The following is a 23,500-nucleotide window of genomic DNA, read 5'->3' as shown; positions in this document are numbered from 1 at the left end:
TTGCACACAATTATAAAATTCATTTATCCAAAAATAATACCATGCAAAAAATAACTTTGAATATATACTTATAATTTATTTAAGTACGATCGAAAAAGTTTTGAATAGTAAGACATTTTTTTTGGCATCATTTCAAACAATGTAATTTTACATGGCGAAGTACAAAATTTGTGCAAAATCAGTCGAATAGCTCCTGAGAAATCTAATTTTAAGTATCTGAAATTCTATTTCTCAGGAACTATTCGACCGATTTGGTTCAAATTTTGTACTTTGCAATGTAAAACTACATTCGTTAAAGTTATGCAAAAAATTATATACCTTACTATTCAAAATTTCTCTACCATTTTTAAATAAAATAATAAAAAGTGATGCAGAGCAAGGAGACCCAAAATAGCAAGTGCGCCAAAAACATCGATAAAGTGAGCCAAAGGGTGAGTTTGGCGAAGTACCCTCTTGTTGTAGAGGTTGCATTCATTTAGGAGTCAGTTGAAACGCTGCCTGGGAGTTGCGAGGTGAAGAAGGTTTAGAGACGACGCCCTGGTGAGTGATTCTAGATTCTCCCCACGGTTATTACATAATTAGATCATGTGTATTCAGGAAATTTTTAATCATTAAAATTTAATTTAACTTTAATATGAGTAATCTCTAATTAACATGATACAAATAAAAGTAGTATCAATAGTTGTATCAATGGTGCCGAGACACCTCACCACGCGGGTTAGGGTATAATGGTTATCTTAATTAATCTAGCTTAAATTTTAAGTTTCAGGCACGCAATGTTTTTAAAATTCATTCATTTATTAATTGTTACATTTTAATTCTTTTTAATTAATTTGTTAGCAAACTTATATTGAATTATGCACGTGCTGAAAATTGTATGTACGCAATTTCATTTTCTTGTTTCAAATGCTTGCAGGTCAAATAATGTACGATAAAATTATTTCATGTAATTTATAAAAGTTAAGGAAATATTTATTTCATATAATTTGTTTAATTTTGTATAATTATGAACAGAAATAGAGCTGGTAGACGGCAACCGGAGCCGTGCGACGCTGGTGCGGAACAAGGATTACGAAACATTTCAATGCATTTAATAGAGTTAATCCCAATATTTAAGGGAAAGGAAGATTCAATTCATAGTTTTATTAAAAAAAATAGATGAAGTAGGACGCATCAATAATTGGAATGATAACGATAAACTGACGGTATTAAAACTTAAAGTTTGTGAGGACGCGGAGAAGTTTATTGAAAGTTATTCTACAGTTAATGAATATAATAATTTAGTTAATCTACTTAAGTCACATTTTGAAAAAAAAGTTCCATTAACAACATATTTGCAGAAACTCGCGATTTGTACTCAGTACGATTCTGAAGGCATTTTCGATTTTAGCAATCGCCTTCGTCGATTGGGCGAAAATATTCAGGCAAATGGAGCGAATAATGGCATATTATTGGCAAGATTTTGTACTGGCATTGCAGAGACAGGTTTTAGGAAACAACCCTCAGACGCCGTTCGATTAGGGAAGAAGATAATTTAAAAAATTTTTGAGACTGCTTCAAGAAACAGGGAGGTATCGGTCACAAATAAATCTCAGGAAAAGTTAATAGGCGAGGCTCAAATTTCTAAATTATCCGTCATTAAAAAATCAGGGGAAAACAAATGAGGTAAACAATCAATCTGCCAGAAGATAACCATCGGTTAAGTGTTATTACTGCGGGATTCAGGTAAAGTATTATAAAAAAGAGAGAGATTAAAGGCGAAACAGATCGCGAGAAAGGGTTGGAATAAGGAGAACAAATTATGCTAACACAGGAAATTTTGCAAATAATGCTATTAGTTAGCATATTTGAGGTCCACCTCTCGAGCTATTAAGATGGAGTCCTAGAACGTGAAAATCCGATTATTAGATCAAAAGTTGGTCAGTTTTTTTTTTGCACTGTACATCTGTGAATTTATACATAGTAATGTATACTCACAATATCATATTAAAATAAATGTCTGTCACATGAATACATAACATAGCATTTAAAATAACATATTTATATCAACGGTTATTTTCATAACAGTATTAGGACTGCTCAAGATAATTTCGGTGTTTTGATCATAGAACATAAATTTTAAAAAGTAATAATTATTTTACATATGTTATCTATTAATATTTAGTTTGGGCCGGATATTCGTTGCATCCTTTATTTTCAAGAGAGATATGGTGGAGCCTCCCTAAGAGGTGGCCCGGTTTTGAATCCCAGCGATAGTTGGTCGGCTCGCACCGATTATAGTGTTAAATATCCTATGTAACGGGTTAACTCTATAAAAAATCTTTTGTGAATCCTACCTGGATTATTAGGTTCAAAATTACAAGGCTATACTCAAAATTGGATTGGCTGTTCAACAACGGTTATAAAATACATCCGAGTGATGCGATCTCTTCCTTCTATCAAACGAGTTTCTAAAACCTAGTTAAGCACCTTCAACAATTCAAGATCACATATCTTATTATTTTGGGCTACATTTCATTATAAATAGTCAATAATTAGTACGCTTTAGGGACCTCTTGCAGATTTTCAGTACTTATTGCACAAATATTATTACCAAAAAACAATGCGCAGTCCCTGCCCAAATTATTGCACCCACTATAAGATTCTATATAAAATCTTAATTATCACAGGTGATACTATACGGCTTCATTGTTTTTATGCGTCTAAAAGCGGTTAGCACTGTTTACGTTAGTGTATCAGTTGATTAGATTAGAAGAATATAAATTAGACGATATATTATATAAATAATATAGAATAATTATATCGGGTATTATATCAGTATATTATAATAATTAGACCCAAAAACCAGACGCACTGTAGCTTTTTAATAGCATACTTGCACGAGTTTATAGGCAATACTTTAATATTTAAACATACAGGATTTTTTCGGGAAATTTTTTCCTATACTACCTACTTGTGTTTATTTTTAACGTATTCATTACACCAATTGATACATGATTATAATCAACAGCCGCGTAAAAGCAATAATGTTGTATAGTATCATCTGATAATTAAGATTGTGCGTAGAATGTTAGTGCGTCTTTTGCTGTAAGTATAAATGAATAACTTTATTAAAATATTGTAATTGTTTATGATGCGTGATTGATCTTTCCTCTAATAATTTTCAATCAAAATATCGTTAATTTATTCTCATTGACAAATCTTTTGGAACCTCCAAATTTTAAGTAATGACAGAAATGCAATTTTTTATTTTAACTTAAAAGAAGTAATTTCTTTAATTCAAATAATTTAGCTTACTTAAAAATAATTTTTAGTTATTACATAATAATTTTGTTAGCATATTTTACATCTTTGATCATGGTTCACTAGACTCAAATAATACGAAGCCATAAAAGAAATTTCTTCTAATAATCGAACAAAATTATGTCTCAAAAGGATACAAAATTTCTTTGCATAGCTTACATTTATTTTATTTTATAACAGTCGTTGAACAGCTCACTCAATTTTTTGGGTTCATGACTACTAATGTTCCGTAACCTTGTAATTTTGAACCTAATCCAGAGGACAAGGAAACTCCTGGATAAAGTATTGCGAGGACTTTTTGATGCAACTAATCCACATTTGCGTTATATGGAGAGGAAAACCTCTGACAATTACCCTGATGGCAAGAGGACTCTTACCTATGATCCGTCTAGCACTGTGGTCGATGCGAGCCGAGTGCGGAAATCATATTGCTCAACCGTCGCTGGGATTTGAACTCGGCTCACCTCACTGGTAGGCGAACGCTCTATCCCCTGTACCACCATGGCTCAGCTCACATTTATTTTATTACATATTTCATATCCGTCGTTGAACAGCCGACCCAGTTTTTGGGTTTACTACAACTAATGTTCAACACTGTAGCCTTGTAATTTGAACCAATACAGAAGACAAGGAAACTCCTGGATCAGTACCCCCAGAGGTATGATTTGTTATGGGAACATGGAGGACTTAGTGAGTCGATAGATTTCACCATTCACTACACGGGGAGTCTTCGGCTAGAGGGGATGGAAACGACTACCTCTTGGACTTGGACCCAGTGCTCTACCAACCAGGAAAAATAAAGTGCCTTATAAATTTTATTTGTTTTTGTAAAAAGTTACGCCCTAAATAACATTTGACTTAAAGGTCAGAAAGGTTTTTTATGCACATAATAAAAAAATATATCCATTTTGTTCTAATAATTTCAAAAATCAAGTGCTAATCGGCTTTAATGGTGACCATAAATATGTTAGTTAATAAGTGCTAACTATAAATTAAGTCACGGAAACAAAAACTCTGTCCTAAACGGATTTTGTTTTTTGACTCTTTAAAATACGAGCCGCATTTTGGAACCATAAGGTCCCATTCGTTCAGTCAAAAGCGCGGTTTTTTTTTTAAAACTTTTTTTGCAATATCTCGAGAAAGCGAACATTTTTTCACATTATAATAAAATTCATTTATCTACGTAAAAATTAATTCTTAAAAATAGTCGACACTATTTTAAATGATGTATTTTTAAATGTAAAAATTCTTTTTTTGTAAAATAAGATTCAAAACTTGTCTATAAGATCTGAAAAAATAATCTCAATAAATAGCATTTTTGATTGTTTTAAATGAAATGTAGACTAACAAAAGTACAATACATTGTTGTCACGAGTGAACAATGTTCTGTATTTTACTTTTAAACTTTTTTATTATGTGTAGCCAACAGAATTATAAAAAATTATTAAATAAATCACTGTATTTATAGATTTCAGTATTAAAAATTTGTTTATTAAGAACTTAAATGCATAGTATACACCTTCAAAAATCGTCACGTTTGTGGGCATTTCGCTTGTCCACTTTCTGGCTAGCTAGATCACTGAAATTTTAACAGGAACTTTATAGTGAATGACAATTTAAGTTTCACTCATTTGCTAACAGCTACAAGCAATCTTCAATACAGTTTTACAACCTAAAAGAATTGATCGACAATTTTCCTAGTAACTAGAGTGACCAAATCTCAATTGGAACTACTGACAATACAAGTTTCGATCATCTTTTGTTTATCTCGCAATGGAACTAATCATCAATCAAAATTCCATCTATTTTTCTTCCAGCTAGAAAGCTCAAGCTTCAACTGGAGCTTGATGACTATGCATCATTTGCATCGTTTCCTAACTGTTGCAAGCTCATTTTTATTGTCAATCTTCCGACAACGCATTAACCTACTTAAAATGAACTTTTACCAGAAACTCTCTTTTTATAAGCTTTGCTAATTGACTTCTTTTTTAGAGCCACATTATATTTTTATTCTCAGTTTAAAAGTGTAGTTAATAAAGCTTACTTTTCAAAAGATTTTTTCAACATAGTATAATAGAGCCGAGGTGTGGTGGCTCACCGCCTAATCAGGTGATCCGGGTTCGAATCCCAGTGATCGCAATTTTCTCACCCGGCTCGTTCCGTAAAATATCCTCAGTGGACTGTAGTCTAGAGTTTCCTAGCTGTTAGGCTAACCGTGAGAGGTTTTCGTGGGTCTCATCTCCATGTGACACGAATACGGGTTAGTTCCACCAAAAAGTCCTCCACGAAGGCAAATTTCTCCCAATACTTGATCAACGAGCTCCCTTGTTCAGAATTGCGTTCAAAATTACAAGGCTACAGTGTTCAACATTTATAGTCGCAAACTTAAAATTGGGTCGACTGTTTATCGCTGGTTATAAATCAAAATAAAAAAAGTGCAATAGTTTTTATTTCAACCAAAAGTTTTTTTATTATAGCATAGTGTTGCAGAGCCAATTTTGAATAGTCGAGTTTCTTTGAAATTTGAACTATATGTAAAACTATCAGAGATCCATTTTTGAAGAAGAATAATAAAAAATGTAAGAAAAAAAAACTTTAGGATTTCAAAACTGATGGGTTATAAATATACATCACACTTTCATAACTTCTGAGCCGTCTTTCGAATTAGGACTGGTTTCTTTCGATTGGGCGTTAAAAAAAAATGCTACGAAAACAATATCTCACTTGTGTAAGTTGAAAATAAATATGTATAATCAAATATGTTGAAATCAAGTGTGTAAAGCTTCACCCTTTTGAGCCCCTCCCCTCAGTAAATTCAAGATTCTGACTAAAGTTCGGTACAAACATTTCGTATCCATATTAAACCTAAATCATTACTTTGAAAACTATTTTTCACTACTCAGGAAATAGCCTCTAAATATAGATTACATAAAATTGGAATAGGTTACCATGGAAACAAAATCCTGTTCCAACTAATTTCATTCGTGTGAGATACAAAACAATGAGTAGTTTGTAGCGATTCCTGGCTTTTTAGAAAAGAAACACGGTTCATTATTTGATGATCTTTGTGTCAATGGATACAATGAAAATGACTGTCGTGAATTGGGTCGGCTGCTCAATGACTTTCACTAAAAGATTTTACACTCGTTTTTAGTTAGTAGTTTTTTGCTACAACGTTATAACTATTATAAGATCCGTTACAACCTTCTTAAAAGAGCTGTTTATTTTCAACATCTTTTCAAAATATAAAAAAAAAATTTCGAAAAAAAAAATGTGCTAAGATATAAGCAAATGGACGACATCACATTACGAATTTATTTGTATCCATTAATTTATTCTTTAAAAAAAATAAAAAGAGTAATTTTCATAAGAGTAGTTTGAAAAACTGAATAAAATTTTTAGGCACTCATTTTTTAAGCACTTAATCTTTTTTTTAGTTGATCATGTTTGTATGGCGAGCATCACATTACAAATTCATTTGTATCCATTAATTAATTTTTTATAAAAAAAGAATAATTTTCACAAGGAGCAGTTTGATAAACGGAATCAAGTGTTATGCCCATTTTCTTAAGCACTCATATCGAGTTATGTGCAAAATAAAAAGTTTATGAATGTTTTTTTTTCTTCATTAAATAAACGCGCAGCATGAAAAAAAAAATGCATTATATTGTCGAACTTAATTACCCAAGTCAAAATTCTTGATGGTCCCATCAAAACATTTTGATGGTTCATGTAGGTTTCAGTGCGATTCATGATGGTCATCATCCAACATTTTCCATTATGCGTTCATGGGTTTTGATATGCCAACAAACTTCCATCACTCCATGATGAAAAATGCTACTTTAATACTATAAAGGCTAACCATCAAGAGAAGTTTGATTCGTATGGACCAACAATCCGTGATGGTTCCAACTATACATTTCCATGATGGTTTAATAGGAATTATTGTTGGTTCAGCAGGAATATACCAACAAAAAAAAATTTTTTTTTTCATGTTGTCCCATGATTGTTCCAACATTTGATTTCTAAGAAAGTATGATGGAAATTTCTGATGGTTCAGCATAAACAAACCATCAAAACAAGTTGCTATTCTTATATTGGAGCATCATAAATTAGTCGGAATTCTTACATTGGGGTGTAATGTTGGTTATCATCAAAATGGTTCATGATGGAATTATTGATGGTTACCATCAAGATGGTCCATCAAAAATGTTGACTTTTGTAGTGTGCTCTCTTCCCACAACGCCTTTGGTTCGCGGAATATAAGGAGTGTATTTTTCTTCCTTTTCAGATACTGTTCGACGTACTTGCACTTCCAATCTTCAGATAAATCTTTTTTTAGTTGATCATGTTTGTATGTTGGAATCTGAAGGAAAAGGTCTTATGTGTTTCTGCGAGAGTGATGCCTGCAACTCGACACCGCAAGTTCAGTTTTCATTTACAATTTTGATTTGTGCCTTTATATTTTTTAAACTTTATGCAGCTTTTAATACTTAGTTTAAAGACTACCCTCAAAAATCAAGTTTTGATGTGAAAACAAAATTCTATAAAAGCTGATTTTAAATTTTCTCAGAAACATAGCCAAAAGCTATCCCACCTAATAATTATTTCTATGAAACGATATATTTTAAGTGCAGATGTATCGCCTATGTTTATGAATAACATTTATAATTAGTGGTGAGATGTAATATTTTTAGATACATTTCAATTTAATTTTGTATCAAATGGTTGAAGCAAATTCGTAGAAATTGTTTTTAAATATCAATGGCCAAAAAAGTGCTTGGACCATAAGTTTAATATACGTTTCTCTAGCACAATATTAAATCTTAATGTAAGGCAAGTTAGGAAGAGAAATATTAAAACAGATTTTGTTAATGGAAAAGATTTTGTAATTACCGCATCTAAAAAGTTCTCGTTAACTTATTAGATGCTTTTTTTATTGTCGTTGTAATCATGAGAATCAAAATAGAAGCAACCTTATAAGGATAAAATGAAACAATGCTAAACCCGACTATGTGCAGCATAGCCGGCTCTTGTGCTAATAAATCGCGAAGAGATGAGTTCAACCACGAGGTGGTGAGCTTCTGTAACTCTACAATGATTCTCACATTTGCATTTAAAATAATAATGATGAGATCAATGATAGAAGCATGCTCGCTCTATTAATTGTAAAATTGTGTCTTTAATGGAAAATAAAATCGAATTTTTTTTTAAAAGAAGAGCCGTGATGGATAGAGCGCTCACCTTCCAATGAGGTGAACCGGGCTCCAGCGATTATAAGGATAAAATGAAATATTTGACAGCGATACGAATTCCGGCTGGCACCAACCACAGTGCCGACGTGAAATATCTTCAGTGGTAGACGGATCATGGGTTAGAGTCCCCTTGCCGTCAGGCTAACCGTGGGAGGTTCTCGTGGTCTTCCTCTCAATGCAACGCAAACGAAGGTTAGTTCCATCAAAAGTCCTCCACGAAGGCAAATTTCTCCAAATACTTGATCCAGGAGCTCCCTTGTCTTCTGGATTGGGTTCAAAATTACAAGGCTATGGAGTTGAACATTGGTAGTCGTAAGCCCAAAAATTGGGTTGGCTGTTCTACGTCCGTTATAAGAAGTTGCATAAACTGTATGCAAAATTAATTCAAATCATATCATTGATATGAAGTAGAAAGAATGCAAAACCCATTTTAGAGCTGTGAGAGGCAAATGGTTTTATAAAATTTTTAAAGTTATGTCGATTGTGTATTTAAATTATCTCATATTTTAATGTTGCTTAAAATGAAGAAAAAAATTACTACAGCGCTTCAATCAGAATAGGAGTCGTGGTAATTTTTTTTCTTTACAATGTGCCAAAGACATTAAGCCGTTTAATGAATGATACTCTATTTTTAAAATGTTGTTTAAGACAAAATTTGGTAGGCAAAAATAAAACACTTAACATGAAATCTATGTTGATGCATGCAATGTAAGCTTTTTGAAACCTTTTTTTTATTGGAAGAAAGTTAAGATTGCGGATCATTAAGCGTTTGAGTAAGAAATATCTTACTGAAATTTATTTATTTGAAGCAGAAAGTAACTTTCATTTGTACAACAATCAACTATAACGAATGTGATGTTTTAGAATTAGGTATAATTTATATAGTTCACTTAATACAGTGTCAAAAAAAACTCGGACAAAGTTATTGCATCATAAAAGTTAATTTCTTAGTCTACTGTTGTTATTTTTTATATTTTATCAATTTATTTATTTTTAATAAAGTTATAATAAAATTTGTTTACCCTGGCTTTTATGCCTCATCCTGTACATACGCTACGTGTTTTTTTAAACTAATCCAACATTCATTATTTTTAATGTGTGTACTTATGAATAAATAAAATAAATAATATTCCAAATATGTAATTACCAGGTAATTAGATACTTATAACCAAAAGAAGTACGAAAAAAAAAACATTTTTAATCAAAGTAATAAATTGGAGCTTTTAATTCTTAGTAAAAGTCTAATTTGTCATTAGATATTTTGAAATTTGTGAAAATATATATTTTTCTAACTCTATTATTACTCTAGTAATTAGTTTCAATAAAAAGAAAATTATTTATTAGTAACCTATCCAATGATTTAAAGAAAGTTTTTGAAAGGGAAGAGAAGATGGATTGAGTGTGGAAAGTTATAATATATTGTATACTCGAAAGAGATGATAGAAAGCCCTTTTTTAAAAGATGAAAAAAATTATAGAAATAATTTTAAACCTGTAATAATATTTGACATAACTGCAGATTTATACGAAATAATTTTGTTCTTTATTTTGAATTATCTACAATAAACACCTATTTATTTTAATAGTAGCTTCGTCATGCTAGTTTTTTTTATATAAAATATGTGTAATAAAAATTGAAAAAAAAAATTTATAAATTTTTTTTGAATTTAAAAAAAATACCACTTTCAATCAGGCAAGAAAACTATTAGGTAAAGTTATTCAAATGTATGTATTTTTATGTATTATTAAAATAAAATAAATCAATTACCTACTATGATGTAATAATTTCGTGGCTATACTTTTATTTAGTAAAATATACTTAGTTTACTTTTATTTTAGTAAAATTTATTTAACTGAAAAACAAATATTATTAGATCAGGGTCAGAACAATGTTCTATAAAAGAAAATATAGTTAAAAGTATTTTACTTTTTTTAAGAAAATTTGGGTGAAAGCTTATATTTTACTCCTTCTACTAGTATATTTATTAAACAGTCAAACACTCAATTATTTTGGCTGTTAAGAATGCTAATTTCTAATAAGACGAAAATATTTTGTTTATTTTTTAATTTACCTTTCAAATTAGAACTGAAAACACAGTAGAATCTCAATTATCAGACAACACACACAGTCAAACTCATCGGAGGTAACAGCTTAATTCAAAAATTAACTAAAATTATGCTTCTTCATACTTGGCAATAGAAAGATAATTCACAAAATACATAAGGTTATTTAAAGTGCTATTTATAGCCCTAAAAAAATTAATAAATCAACTACTCGCAAAGGTCTAAGTGTAACACTGCTACAGACAGGTTATCTGCTACATTTTAGATTCCCAAATCCATGACTTTTCATCAATAATTCCAAGAATTTTTCATGACTTACCGAAGTTACTATTTTCTCCAACAAAAACACAACAATAAATTTAAAAAAGCATCATAATAACATTAATTGAAATGATAGGTATAACCAAAATTGTTATACTCTGCATCTTCATATTTATTGATTTTAAACTTAAAAAACAGAGTAAAGAAAGAGTAGATGCAATAAAATAGCTAACAAAAATACAAAAGCAAATAACTAAATACAGTCAGATATATGTAGTTATTTAAATCTATTTTTATATCTTCTTAAAAGTAAGCGTAATATAAAAAGTCTGAACTAGAATTTTAAACTGATAAAGTAAAAAAATAAATTACAACTAGATAAAAAAAAATCTGAAATCACAGAAGTTAAAAAAATAATTCGCTCTAGAAATGATGCTCTTTCTTTCATTTCCTGAAAGAACACCGTAATTTTTAAAGAATAGGATAAAAACATTTTCTATTTTAATAAAATATGAGTGGGGATTTTGTAACAAATTCGGAACACTGTGAAATCGGAAGGGGTAAATTCCAGTTTAAAAATGAGATTTTTCCGCAACCTAAATCAATGATTATTTTAAAATAGTTATGACAAATTTTGTTCAATAAGGAAATCTATGACTTTCCAGGTGAACAGAAAAAATGTTTTAAAATCATTTTTGTCCAAAAACAATTCACTTGATAACAATAGTTGTCGCCTTTTAGAAAACCAACCGAATAAAAATATCTCTGATCTTATGGATGTCAGAAAATCATTTCTACAACATTCGATTTTAATACTTCTTTAGCTAATTTAAACATAGTATTGATATTCTTTTGTATGTATAAAAATACATTAATTAACTTTACATATCATAAGCAGTTGTGATAGAATTTTTTAAAAATAAACGAAAACTCGAATTATAGACACTAATTCTTCTAAGTGAAAATAATTTCTATATTACACTAATTCTTCTATCTACAATTGAAAGAAATGATTTGTTTTGCAATAAATCCCGCACGAATAAATGTGCACTAGAAATCAATAATTGCAATGAATAAATTTTTTAAATTCAAGGTATCTGCTACATTTTAGATTTATTATTTCATGACTTTCCATGATTAATTTCCAAGAACTTTCAATGACTTAACGAAGTTACTATTTTCTCCCGACAATAACACAACAATAAATTTAAAAAGGCATTATAATAGCATTCATTGAAATGATAGCAGTGTATTCATTACAGAAAAAAATGGGAGAGAATTCATCAGGGGTCTGTAATTTTTTCACAATTTAACAAAAACGGACCTTTCACAAAATGTCTGGTCAGACTCCTGCTCACCCTTTCTCAGAAACAGGGTGAGATTTCAAAAAGTTAAGTGAGATTTCTAAAAATAAAAAAAACACGAATAGACTTGGAAAAAAATTATTTCTTTAATTATAATACATTTTTCACATCTTCTAATTGAATATTTTTGCTGCATCATTATATGGAAAATGTTCTATATCTACTTTATCATCAGCTATTATATTTATTTGGCTGAAAAATATCCGTATTTGTTTCGTTTTGACCGTTTCTACCGACATTTGTTTCATTTTCATTTGTCCGTTACGGAGTAGAAGATGTCGCCTTTACAAGGTATTTATCCATCTTACATTCATGCATTAAAAATGTAAACGCCTTACAGGAAGAAACCTTACCTACGGTGAACACGTGGTTGCAGAGAAATGTGTTCTGAAAGGGGTTCCGTGGTTCGGGGGGTGGTGTCCTGCTTTTCGCACCGGTTCTNTGTTCGCACTGGTTCTGAACAATACTGATAAATAGGGAAGCTAGATAACAAGGACCAATGTTCAAAATAATGAAAGAAAAAGGAAGAAAAGTGAAACGGATTTTATTCAAAATGGCGAAAGACGAAATCTTTTCCAAAATTCGCGCATTTTGAAATTGATAGAGTGCGTGAACTTCTCGCGTTAATCATTTTTTATTGCGAGAAAAGAAAAAAATATACGAGATTCTCGCGTTCTGTCGCTGTAGTGAAAACATTGTGATAGGTATAACCAAAACAGTTATACTCTGCATCTTCATAGTTACAGATTTTGAATTTAACAAAACAGAGTAAAGAAAGAGTTGAAGCAATAAAATAGCTGAAAAAAATACAAAAGTAATTGATTGTTTTTCATTTTTTTTTTTCAGCAGAATTATAATCTAAATATACCTTTCTTGTTCATTGGAAAGGAAAGAAATACTCCTGATTTTTCTGTTCTCATTTTGGAATTTAAAAAATTTCCAATGACTGGCTTTCTTCAGCTGGAATTTTAGATTGATAAAATAAAATAAATAAATAATAATAAAAATTCTGAAATCGCAGAAGTTTAAAAGATTTTAAACTTCTTTAGAAATGTTTTGTCTTTCATTTTTTGAAAGAGCACCATAATTTTTAAAGAACATGATAAAAACATTTATATTTTAATAAAACATGACTGTGAGTGGGGATTTTGTTACAAATTCAGATATTTGAAACACCATGAAATTAGGGGAGGAGTAAAATCCATTTTGAAAATTCGGTGACCTATTTCCATGATTTTTTGGTGACCTAAATCCATGACTTTCCATGATATTTTTTCTTTTTTTTTTCTTTCAAATAGTTAAAATCATGACTTTCCAGGTGCGCGGATACCCTGTAAATTATACAAAGAAAACTACACAACTGATATAATTAAACTTTAATAATGAAGTTTTCGATATTTTTTTTTAAGTCAACGGATAAGAAATGTATTCTTTTCAAACAATTCATCAGTTATAAATAATTCGTAATGTTAAATACGTTAGCTTCGTCTACAAACACATCCACAGGTGAACAAGATTAATTTTAGCAAGCTATGTCTCTAGTGAAAATGTTGATAATGATTCTAAAATTTACCCGTTCCCCAAAGATTTAGTAAATGGATAAATTTATAAAAGCATTTTTGATTAAGTATTTAATTTTAAAAATAATTAACAACTTAAAGATATTTTTTCTCATATCATATGCACTTAATAAAAAGGCTTGACATAATCTGAAAAAATACACTGTTTTTCTAAAATTACATTTTTACTGAATTGTCCCGTAATATTATTTTGGAGATTTATTTTTAAATTTCCATTAGATGCATGGAAACATTGTATTATCTGCAAAAAGTTTTTCACCAGAAACAATTTGAAAAATGTGGAAAGATGGCTTATCATTATTGTGCGGCAAGCTTTTCAATTTTGTGTACATATATATGGGGGGTAAAACCGGGTAGCTCGACTTTGGCGAAATTAGTTCTGTTTTCTAGCAGATAAACTTTGATTTACACTTTACTAATCAATCAAGAACCTACCTTATTTTACATTTTTTTCTTCTGATTAATTCACAGCGTCTGTTTAAATAAGTTTGTTTCACTACGTCAACTTTCTAATGTTCTCTGTTAATTTCTAATGTTCATTATAATTATAAAAGTAATTTTTGCCCGTATTATTATACGTTTACTAAATATTCAACCTCAAGAAGCAATAACGATTTAGCCCGATAAGTAGCATTGTTCTGTTTTGTTTCAATAACCTCAGCTCGCAAAGTAAAGTCTGGCCTTTACATGTCTATGTTGGGCCTACGAAAGCTGCAGTGCAATGGGGAAGAAGATCAAAGGCTGAATAAAGGTTTTACAGGCTCCATCCTCAAAGCACAAAAATCCTTATTTTCATATTTTGTAGATCCCTTATACAAAATTATAGTTTTTATGTAGATTTAAATAAATTATTTGCCATTTTCTTTTGAAAAAACATTAGTAAACACAATATCGTTTGATTGATCAGGCCCCCCCTCTCCTACCCTTTACCCCCTATATCACAAGTGAACTACATACATAATTTCTTTTAAAATTGTCATATAAAATAGAAATATCTGTTACTTTTTGATTGAAATTCTAGTATTTCTAAATTTTCCATAGAGTTAACTTTAGTACTCGGTAAAACTGGGTGGTTTGATTTTCTCTAGAAATTTTTTTTAAATATAAAACAGTGACTTTTCAAGAATGATACATTGCATACAACTGAACAAGGAGTATTTTGGTCAAAACAAGACAGTTTCTAGGTCAAACATCTTAGCTATCCGGTATTACCCCACCTTCCCATACATATATATAGCTAGTCAAATTGCATCTCTTCTGATACTATGACTTTTGACAAAATTGTACAGAATTTTCTTTGATAAGCTCTTAAGTTTTCAATAAATTTAAGAAAAATCCTATTTTTTTTCGGGAAAAAGTCAAATTAATTCTCTACACTCCACTTAAACCATAAAGTGAATATAAATAATGATGAAAAAGGTGTTCTCATTTTCCATAAAAACCATCTTGTTATGAAAAATTCAAAGTACTGTAATTTTATCAAAAAATTATTATTTAAAAGTAATAAACCAAAACTAACAATAAGTTCTTTCAAGTCACAGTTTTCTTCATTTCCTCAGTTTATAAAATAGGTTCCCAACCTTTTTTTGATCACCACTCACTCTTTAAGTCAAAAAAATTTTCCCCGCCCCTTAAAAACATTTTTGCGATTACACAATTTTTCACTTTGAAGTTTAAATTCAATACTTTAATATTTTCTAATTTTTCATAACAAAAATGAAATAGTGATTCATTTATGAATGTAATCAAGTCAAACTGCAATCCATCATCTCTGTTTAGTACAGCAAATACTGAGAAGCTATATTAAATAGCTATATTCAAATAGCTATATTAACTTGTTAATTTAATTATTGATAGTTAACAATAAGAAATCTAAATTAAAATGTAATTGGATAATATACTTTTGAATTATTAAACAAAGGAGAAATGACAGTAATTATTTTAATAATATATTAAAAAACTCTTTATTAAATGAATTTAAATTATGTAAATTTTTGTTTATTTTTAAATTCTTGAATAATAAATGGCTTAAAAAAATAATGCATGTATAATTTAGTAGAACAGCACTTTAGAGGAGCATAAATTCAACAGGAAAATATTAAGTGGGTGTTAAAAAAAGTTTTTAAGAGAAACAAATATTACAAGCTCTGAATCTTGTCCCTTTGCAATGGGGAAGGACCATGTTTGGAACCTATGGTTTAGAGTAATTAACTCTTTCTATATAAAGAGTATATTGCTAGTGGATTCGAATAACAAAAAATATAAATTGTAAAAATTTTTAAAATAAAACAAAGAAATTTACTATAAAAAGAAGTTATATACTTATCTTATATAGTAAAACCTGTGTGCATTGACCACTTGCATGGCAACAATTTCATGGTCCACTTAGACAAGTAAACAATTTATAAATGGGAAATTAAATTGTTTTAACCAGCTTAATACTTGATTATTAAAATGAACTTAGACAGGTAATCAGCTTAACAAGTTTACTGTATCTTGGAATTATCAAGAAATACTTCGATCAATATTTTTGTAATTAATAACTAAAAGATGTTTAAAACTTGCATTACATTTTGAAAAATAGGTTTAATGTTCCAGGGGTGATTGTGAGCTCAAGTCAAGATTCCGGAAAATTTCTTGCGTAAAAAAAAATTTAAAAAAATTTTAAATCGAAAAATTAGAAAAAAATTTAAACAAGGTTTTCCTCATTTTTCTCAATATTTCTTAGATTACTTAAAATATATTTAAAATTTTACACATACCTATACCATTTACACAGACGAATGATGACCTGGAGAAGTAATTGAAATTTACAAATCTATCTTTCTTTCTTGAGTTTATGATTACAATAACTATTTACTGATAAAAATGAATATTAATCTTGAATATAAGCTTATAAAGTATCTGGCTCTCACTTACAAACGAATAAAATAAACTGTGTTTTTAAGTTCCANTCCACCTTTGAAAATTTGATTTCCGGAAACTTTTGTGATCAATGATTTTTTTGAAACGTCTGAACCTTAGATCTCCGGAAACTTCCGGATCACGGCTAGCAAAAAATCCGGATTTTTCCGGAGCACAATCAGCCCTGATGTTTACTAAATATTTGGAAAATTATTTAGAGGTTTTTTTATGACGAAAAGTTTATGATGTTAGTAGAAAGTGCTTCGTAGAGAGGCATGAAGAAGTATTTTTATACAATGGGATATAAAGGTTTAAAATTACCATTTTCACACTAGCAAAAACTTGAGGGAAAAATTAACAATTAGTAGCTCAATGAAAATACAGTGAAACCTCCAGGAAAGACCACTTGTTATTAAGACCTGATAGGACCTTTGAAGAAAATCTTTAGGAGAGACAACCTCTCCTAGTAACCAAATGCGAAAAAGGTCAAATAAGGAAATATCAAAACAAATAAGTAGATTAAAATGTATTCAAAATATTTATGTGAGGCTCTTATTTAAGATACAACCTCAGGGTGCACTAAAGATGATGCTATCAATGATTAACTTTTAGAGTTGGAAGTTAAATTAGAAAAATGCTATTTTAGAAAAAACTAAGCATTTCAAACAAACAAAAACCTCTTCTCATCTTTTAAAGCTAACTAATTTTTATGATATAAAATTAAATGCAAACTTAAACAAAAAACATAGTTGTTTATGTATTCAAAATAGCTTTATCATTCATGATTGGTGAATTTGTTTTTACACACAATTATATCAGATGAAATCATTTTAATAGACGCTAAATTTTATTCATTGATCTGTCTTTTCATTACGTCAACAAAAGTGGCATTTCTGTACCAAGAAAATGACATTGACAAAAACTAAAATAATTTGCGAAAATTCATGTGCCTTCAATAAAAATTTTGAAGTCAATGAAGGTAACCTCTAACAGCGACCAACCTCCATCAACAAGCATTTTACTGTGGAACAGAGAGCGGTCGCTCAAGAGAGATTTCACTGTATAATTCTTTTTGATGCACTTTTTTAATATTAGAACGATCAAAATTTTTTTAGCTATATTGATGTAATTTATACATCACGATTTTGTAAACGGTATGTGGAGACTACAGTGTCGGAAAAATATTTAAACGTGTGAAATGCAATATTAAGTAAAACTTTCAGAGTATAGCTTTGACTTTGTTAAGTTTTAACAAAACCTTAATTTACGGTAGGATAAAACATATTAAATCCAAAAATTGGCCACTAAATTGAAAAGTGTCAGCTGTATGAAGAAAGTACTTTGGTACAAAAGTTAAGTATAAAATAGAGTGTTTGTATAATGGGTAGTTCTCAAATGGTAGGAATTAACTACAGCTAATTTATAAAGTTTCACATTCAATACTATGTTTTTTTACACAGCATAATAAATCTATACAAAATATATATAAACATCAAAAAACACTAAGTGTTTGTGAATGTTAATAATTATTTAAATCTTCAGATCTGGACGTTCCAGATTTTGAGCATAGAAAATCTTCCACCTTTAGAAATATTAATCCGAGTTACAACTTTTCACTAAGTTTTGCTGATTATTGTAAAAGAGATTTCATTTACTCGATATACTAGCCTTATAATATTTTTTTCTAAAATTGAAAGAAAATAAAGAATTTAATATGAGACAATTTTTGTTTGAGTTGCAGCTTCAATAGAATTATATTCTCATCTTTTTAGTCCACTTTATAATCGTAGTTTTTAAAAATTTATTTAGTTTTGTTCTATTAACTTTTATTTTGTAAGCGTCAGAAAGTAATAAAAATTTTGATTGCCGATAATACGAATATAAATTTTGTTTGTGACATTTTTTTTAAAAATTACTTTCTTTACAGAGGCTTAGTTGATATTCTTAGTTGGATTAAAAAAAAAAAATCAAAATTAATTTATCTAATGCTGTCATCTCTTAAGAATTAATCAAATAATCATCCAAGTGAAACTTTAATCTCTTATTTTTTATTTTAAAACATTTGGAAACTAGATAAAAAAAATTATTTTTTTTGTTACATTGGCTAGTTCACAGAATAAATGCTCAAAATTAGAACATTTCAATAAAAAAAAAATTTTTTTTTTAAAAGGTATTTAAGGAAAACTTTTGATATAATTTATGTCGATTAGTGTCATTAGACAAAATTATAAATGTACTCTAAAAATTTTACTGCGCATTAAATTTATATTTTGTTATTACTAAAATTTAAGATCTCTTCCTACCTTTTGAGAACTGTCATAATTCATAATACGTCCTGTTACATAACATGTCCACTTTATCACAAACAATGTATCTGGAAGTACGTTTCAAACTTTTCCAAAACTCTTTCAGCCTATTTTTTTTGGAGAAACTATTCAGTTCAAATGCAACTAGTCATGATTCATGTCAGTGTTGAAGCTTGTACTTTCCAAGAACCAACAAAACTAAAATAGTTAAAATATTGAGAAAGTCATAAAAATTAACTGCAAAATTTCAAGCGCCAAAACTTATTGAAAATCTTTCTTGAAGATTAAAAAAAACGATGAGCACTTAGACGATGTAGTGTATCCTAGTTTTGATTGATGTCTTAATGCCTTTAACTCACACTTTGTTATGTTTCCAGCACTGTAGTTGATAATAATTTTATTCAAAAAATTGCAAGTAGTGTATGTACAAAATTGTACGATGTGATAACATTTTCCCTTGATAACCTCCTAGTGCCCTAAACTATTTTTTAGTCACTTGTCCTGACCTGATAAAAAACAGTGAATGTTAAAAATTGTTTTTAGTTAAAATTTTTTATTAAAAATACTTAAACTATCTCTAAGCAAAAATGATTAAATCGATCGTAACAATATATTTGAAACTATATTACATAAAAAATCTATTTGTAAAAAATACAGTCTACGCTCGATATAGAGATTAAAACGTGAGGTCACTTTATCGTGACTGCATTAAATTAATGCAAATATTTCATAAATACTGCATTTATTTGGGCAAAAAAAACACGCTTCACTTTAAATAGAATTATGAAAGTGACTAATACGAAGTTTTTTAAATACGCAGTTAATAAAGTATATTATTTATTATAGTACATAAAAAGTTAAAAGATGTCATTTGAAATTCTTTTGTTTAAGATTGTGCATAGACATTCATTCAGTGTTTTTTTTCTTCAAAGTTTAGTTACACTAGAGTGCCATGAAATTAAGAACACTTTGTTTTTCTGCCTTTAGAATTTTATGAGGATTCTTTACTGTAAACAAGATGCTTGACAGAATCTTGAGTAATTTAGCCATTTGTGTTATTCTTTAATTGCCTACCTTTAAAAGTTTTAATTTCCGCTCTAAGCATATAGCATTACATTAGGCAGGAGCAGTTATTTTTGTCCAGAGAACGAGCATAACTTAAATAAAAAAGAATACCACGTGTTTCAACTCCAAAATAAACCACATTTTACAACGCTTTACAAAAAGAGTAAATACAATTTTCAAACAAGAAAAATATTATTGATGAATATATTGAACTTTTGAAAGGTTAGGATTACACAGGAAACTCTGATTTCTAAATGACGCAGCAATATACTGCCACGCACTTGATAAAACAGCGCAACTGATTCCGAGAAAAATGGCTCGACAACTATTTTCCTACTATTGCTATATTTATTGCTTTTTTGCAATATGTAGATTGCCATACAAAGATGCCAAATATATAAATATCTCGATTTTGATTTTTTGTCACTTACGTTGGTTTTCCAATTGCACGGCAGTATACAATACAAATTTCATTAAATAATCCATAGTTTGAAATTTTTTTGACCATAGATTACGCCCAGGACCTTCGAGGTTTAGAATGGGTGACCATGACTCTTTCTTCATTTATAAAGAATTCAAGATATTTCATGTTTATTGAGCGGTAATATCAAAGGAAATAGTGTTTTGAATAGTTTGCTCCAAACAGGTGTAAAAATGTTAATTTTGAAAGTGCAAACAAGTCTTACACTTGTTTTTGGAGTCATTTTCCGGGAATTAAAAAAAAAAGTAACAAGATTTCAGAGGATATATTGGAACTAACGGTTCAGTTCGGATGTTCTAATGTGCGTTAAACATCGTGTCTACGAAGCAGCAAATGGGGCTTCATGTAGCAGTCATAATAAGAGGGTTGCATTAGCCATGAGCCGTTCTAAAGAGCGTAGACTGTATATGCTAATGGATAATTCAAACTGTTTGAAATTAGAATAAGAATATTTGACTATTAAATGCTAAAAACCAGGCTAAGATATACTAATCAGAAATTTATTTATTTTTACACATTAATTTATGTGTGTACGTACATATATATATACATCTGATTTTGTTCGTTATCCTAATACGGAATTAAATCTGTAACTTAATATTTTGTAAAAAGTGGTTTTGAAGATTGTTTTAAATTACAACGGTAATGAGAAAGTTTTACCAACTCAACTTTTTTTCTCCGTTAAATAACATTTTTCACAGCAATATTAGGAAACAAAAACTGCATTAAATGTTCACTTTGCTCTTTGTTTGCAAAGCATTATAAGATTTATAAAATATCATTTTTAAAAGCATTGGATTTTTTAATACACCAAACACTAATACAATTTTGCTAAATAAAACTTAACAATACTGTGCAAAGTTTAAAACTATAAAAATCAAAATATTTTTTCGGCTCATACAAATACTTTATTACACAAGTATGGGTTTACATTAGATTTAAAAAAAAAAAAAAAAAAATCCCACCCCAAAGCAGTTTTGGGTACTAGAGGTTTAAAAAATATTTGAATACATTTAAAAGTTTTTTTCAACCTTAAATGCATGCCAAATTTGTAAACTTTTTCTCTTAACTAATTTTAGCACCTCTAGGAATGCAATATGATTTTATGCCATTTCATAAGTGCAACCTTCAGACATTATAAAATTGGACGCAACAAAATGAAAAAAGATTAAATTTTTGATTTTGTTACATCCAGTTAGAGATGAGTTCAGGCTTGCTTTTAGTTCACAGTGGCTCTTATAAGTCTACCCAAAAGGATTTATGTCAGGTTGCAAAAAATAAATACAACAGTCATTTAAGTTTTGTTTAACCCCAAAAGGTGATAGTAAGAAAATATACGTTAGGTATTACAAATTAAATGAAAAAATATCCTTATCGAAATCTGGCAAATCATTATGAAGTCAATGACAACAGAATTAAGTTAAGCTAAACCAGTTAGACAAAACTTAAGTGCATTTCTAATAACATTATAAAAGTTCTACCTAAAATAAATTTGGCAGCCAATATGGATTAAGAGTGATAATACACTCATGGACAAAAAAATTAGCCCATCGAGTCGTCAAAATGAAACGAAATTTTACATACGTAATGACTACTTTGATATAAGTAAATGATTAGAAAATCAAAGATTATCGTTTTTCTTTGATTTTCAAATCATTTACTTATATCAAAGTAGTCATTACGTATGTAAAAATTTTTTTCCTTTTGACGACTCCTTCTTGGTGAGCTAATTTTTTTGTCCATGAGTGTATATTTAAAGTAACATGATGAACTAGGCAGGCAAAAGCTTTCTCATCAAAAGCATTTAATTTATTAAAGTGTAAATTACAGAGAGAAAAGCATCATATATTTCTTTAAAAAAAAAACACACACATTAAAAAATAGTTATACCCAATGCACTTTGACCATCAATATACACCGGGAACGTCTTTCAAATATCAGAAACAGGAAAAATGACATACTAATATAAGACTTTAAAAATAGCCCAAACCTATATTGGATAAAATAATTTTTATGAATTGTTTTATTTTCTGGACAAGAAACATTTTGATGATTTGTCAGATTTTGATGTTTTTTTTACCCCTTTAATAACCCTAAAGTTATATTTTAATAACAGGTTTATTGATTTATAAATTTTACACGCAGGGCAACTGAACACAAAAAATCTTCATTTATGTTACATAAAAATTTATTCATAAGCCTGACCAAATCTATTTTAAATTAATGCATCAGGTTAAGCCAATCTCATCCCTAGTGCCAATATGTTTGTAAAAGAGCAATTCACAAAAAGAGTTGAAAACTTTTTGAACATTTAAATATTCTAAAATTGATGTCAAAGTTATATTTTTGTAAATCTGATGTTGGATACATAATATGAGTAGTTCACAATAAAATGTTTGTTTATTGTTAGATACAATGAAGGTATTAAATGTTTACATTATCTACTTGAAATGTAATTCTTATTATGAATCGCACTATGCATGCTTTATCATCTTTAAAAGCATGATAATAATAATAGCACCTGTTTTTCTTCTTTGTTGTTAATGTTCTTTAATGTAAAAGTGTGATTGTAAAACTTTTAATAACTTGAGTAAAATTTGTAATAAAAACATTGAATTGTATTATCAAAATTAATATAGACAATAAATTTGATCAGATATTTTAACTCGTTTTATTTATTTTTAGTTGTCAATGAAATGTGTTGTCTTTCATTAACATTCAACACTGAGTAACATCTTTAAATTAGTCTATTGTTAAACTATTATTTACTCTAGTTTATATTTAGTGCAATTAAGTTTCTAAAGATAATAAAGAATCAAGAATTTCTGAAAATTTCAAATCCATGCCCAAAAGTTTGGCTCAATGTTGCCATGAATGTTTTCCACTTTCCATTTGTGGATTCACATTTTATCACAGTT

The 23,500-nt window shown here is 29.1% G+C and overlaps 1 protein-coding gene across 1 annotated transcript in view; it reads left to right on the top strand.

The window, feature by feature from the left end:
* The window catches only part of LOC107436184 (UPAR/Ly6 domain-containing protein qvr), a 60,981-nt gene extending 37,734 nt beyond the window's left edge, over nucleotides 1–23,247 (top strand). Inside the window, exon 4 of the mRNA XM_016047788.3 lies at nucleotides 7,595–23,247. Coding sequence (XP_015903274.2) covers nucleotides 7,595–7,800 — 206 coding nt within the window. The 3' untranslated portion in view covers nucleotides 7,801–23,247. The remainder of the gene's footprint in view (nucleotides 1–7,594) is intronic.
* Nucleotides 23,248–23,500: the final 253 nt, after the last annotated feature.

The sequence above is a fragment of the Parasteatoda tepidariorum genome, chromosome X1, assembly GCF_043381705.1.
Source record: "Parasteatoda tepidariorum isolate YZ-2023 chromosome X1, CAS_Ptep_4.0, whole genome shotgun sequence".
Lineage (NCBI taxonomy): Eukaryota > Metazoa > Arthropoda > Arachnida > Araneae > Theridiidae > Parasteatoda > Parasteatoda tepidariorum.
The sequence above is the reverse complement of the archived record's forward strand: the minus strand, read 5'-3'. Positions and strand labels throughout refer to the sequence as shown.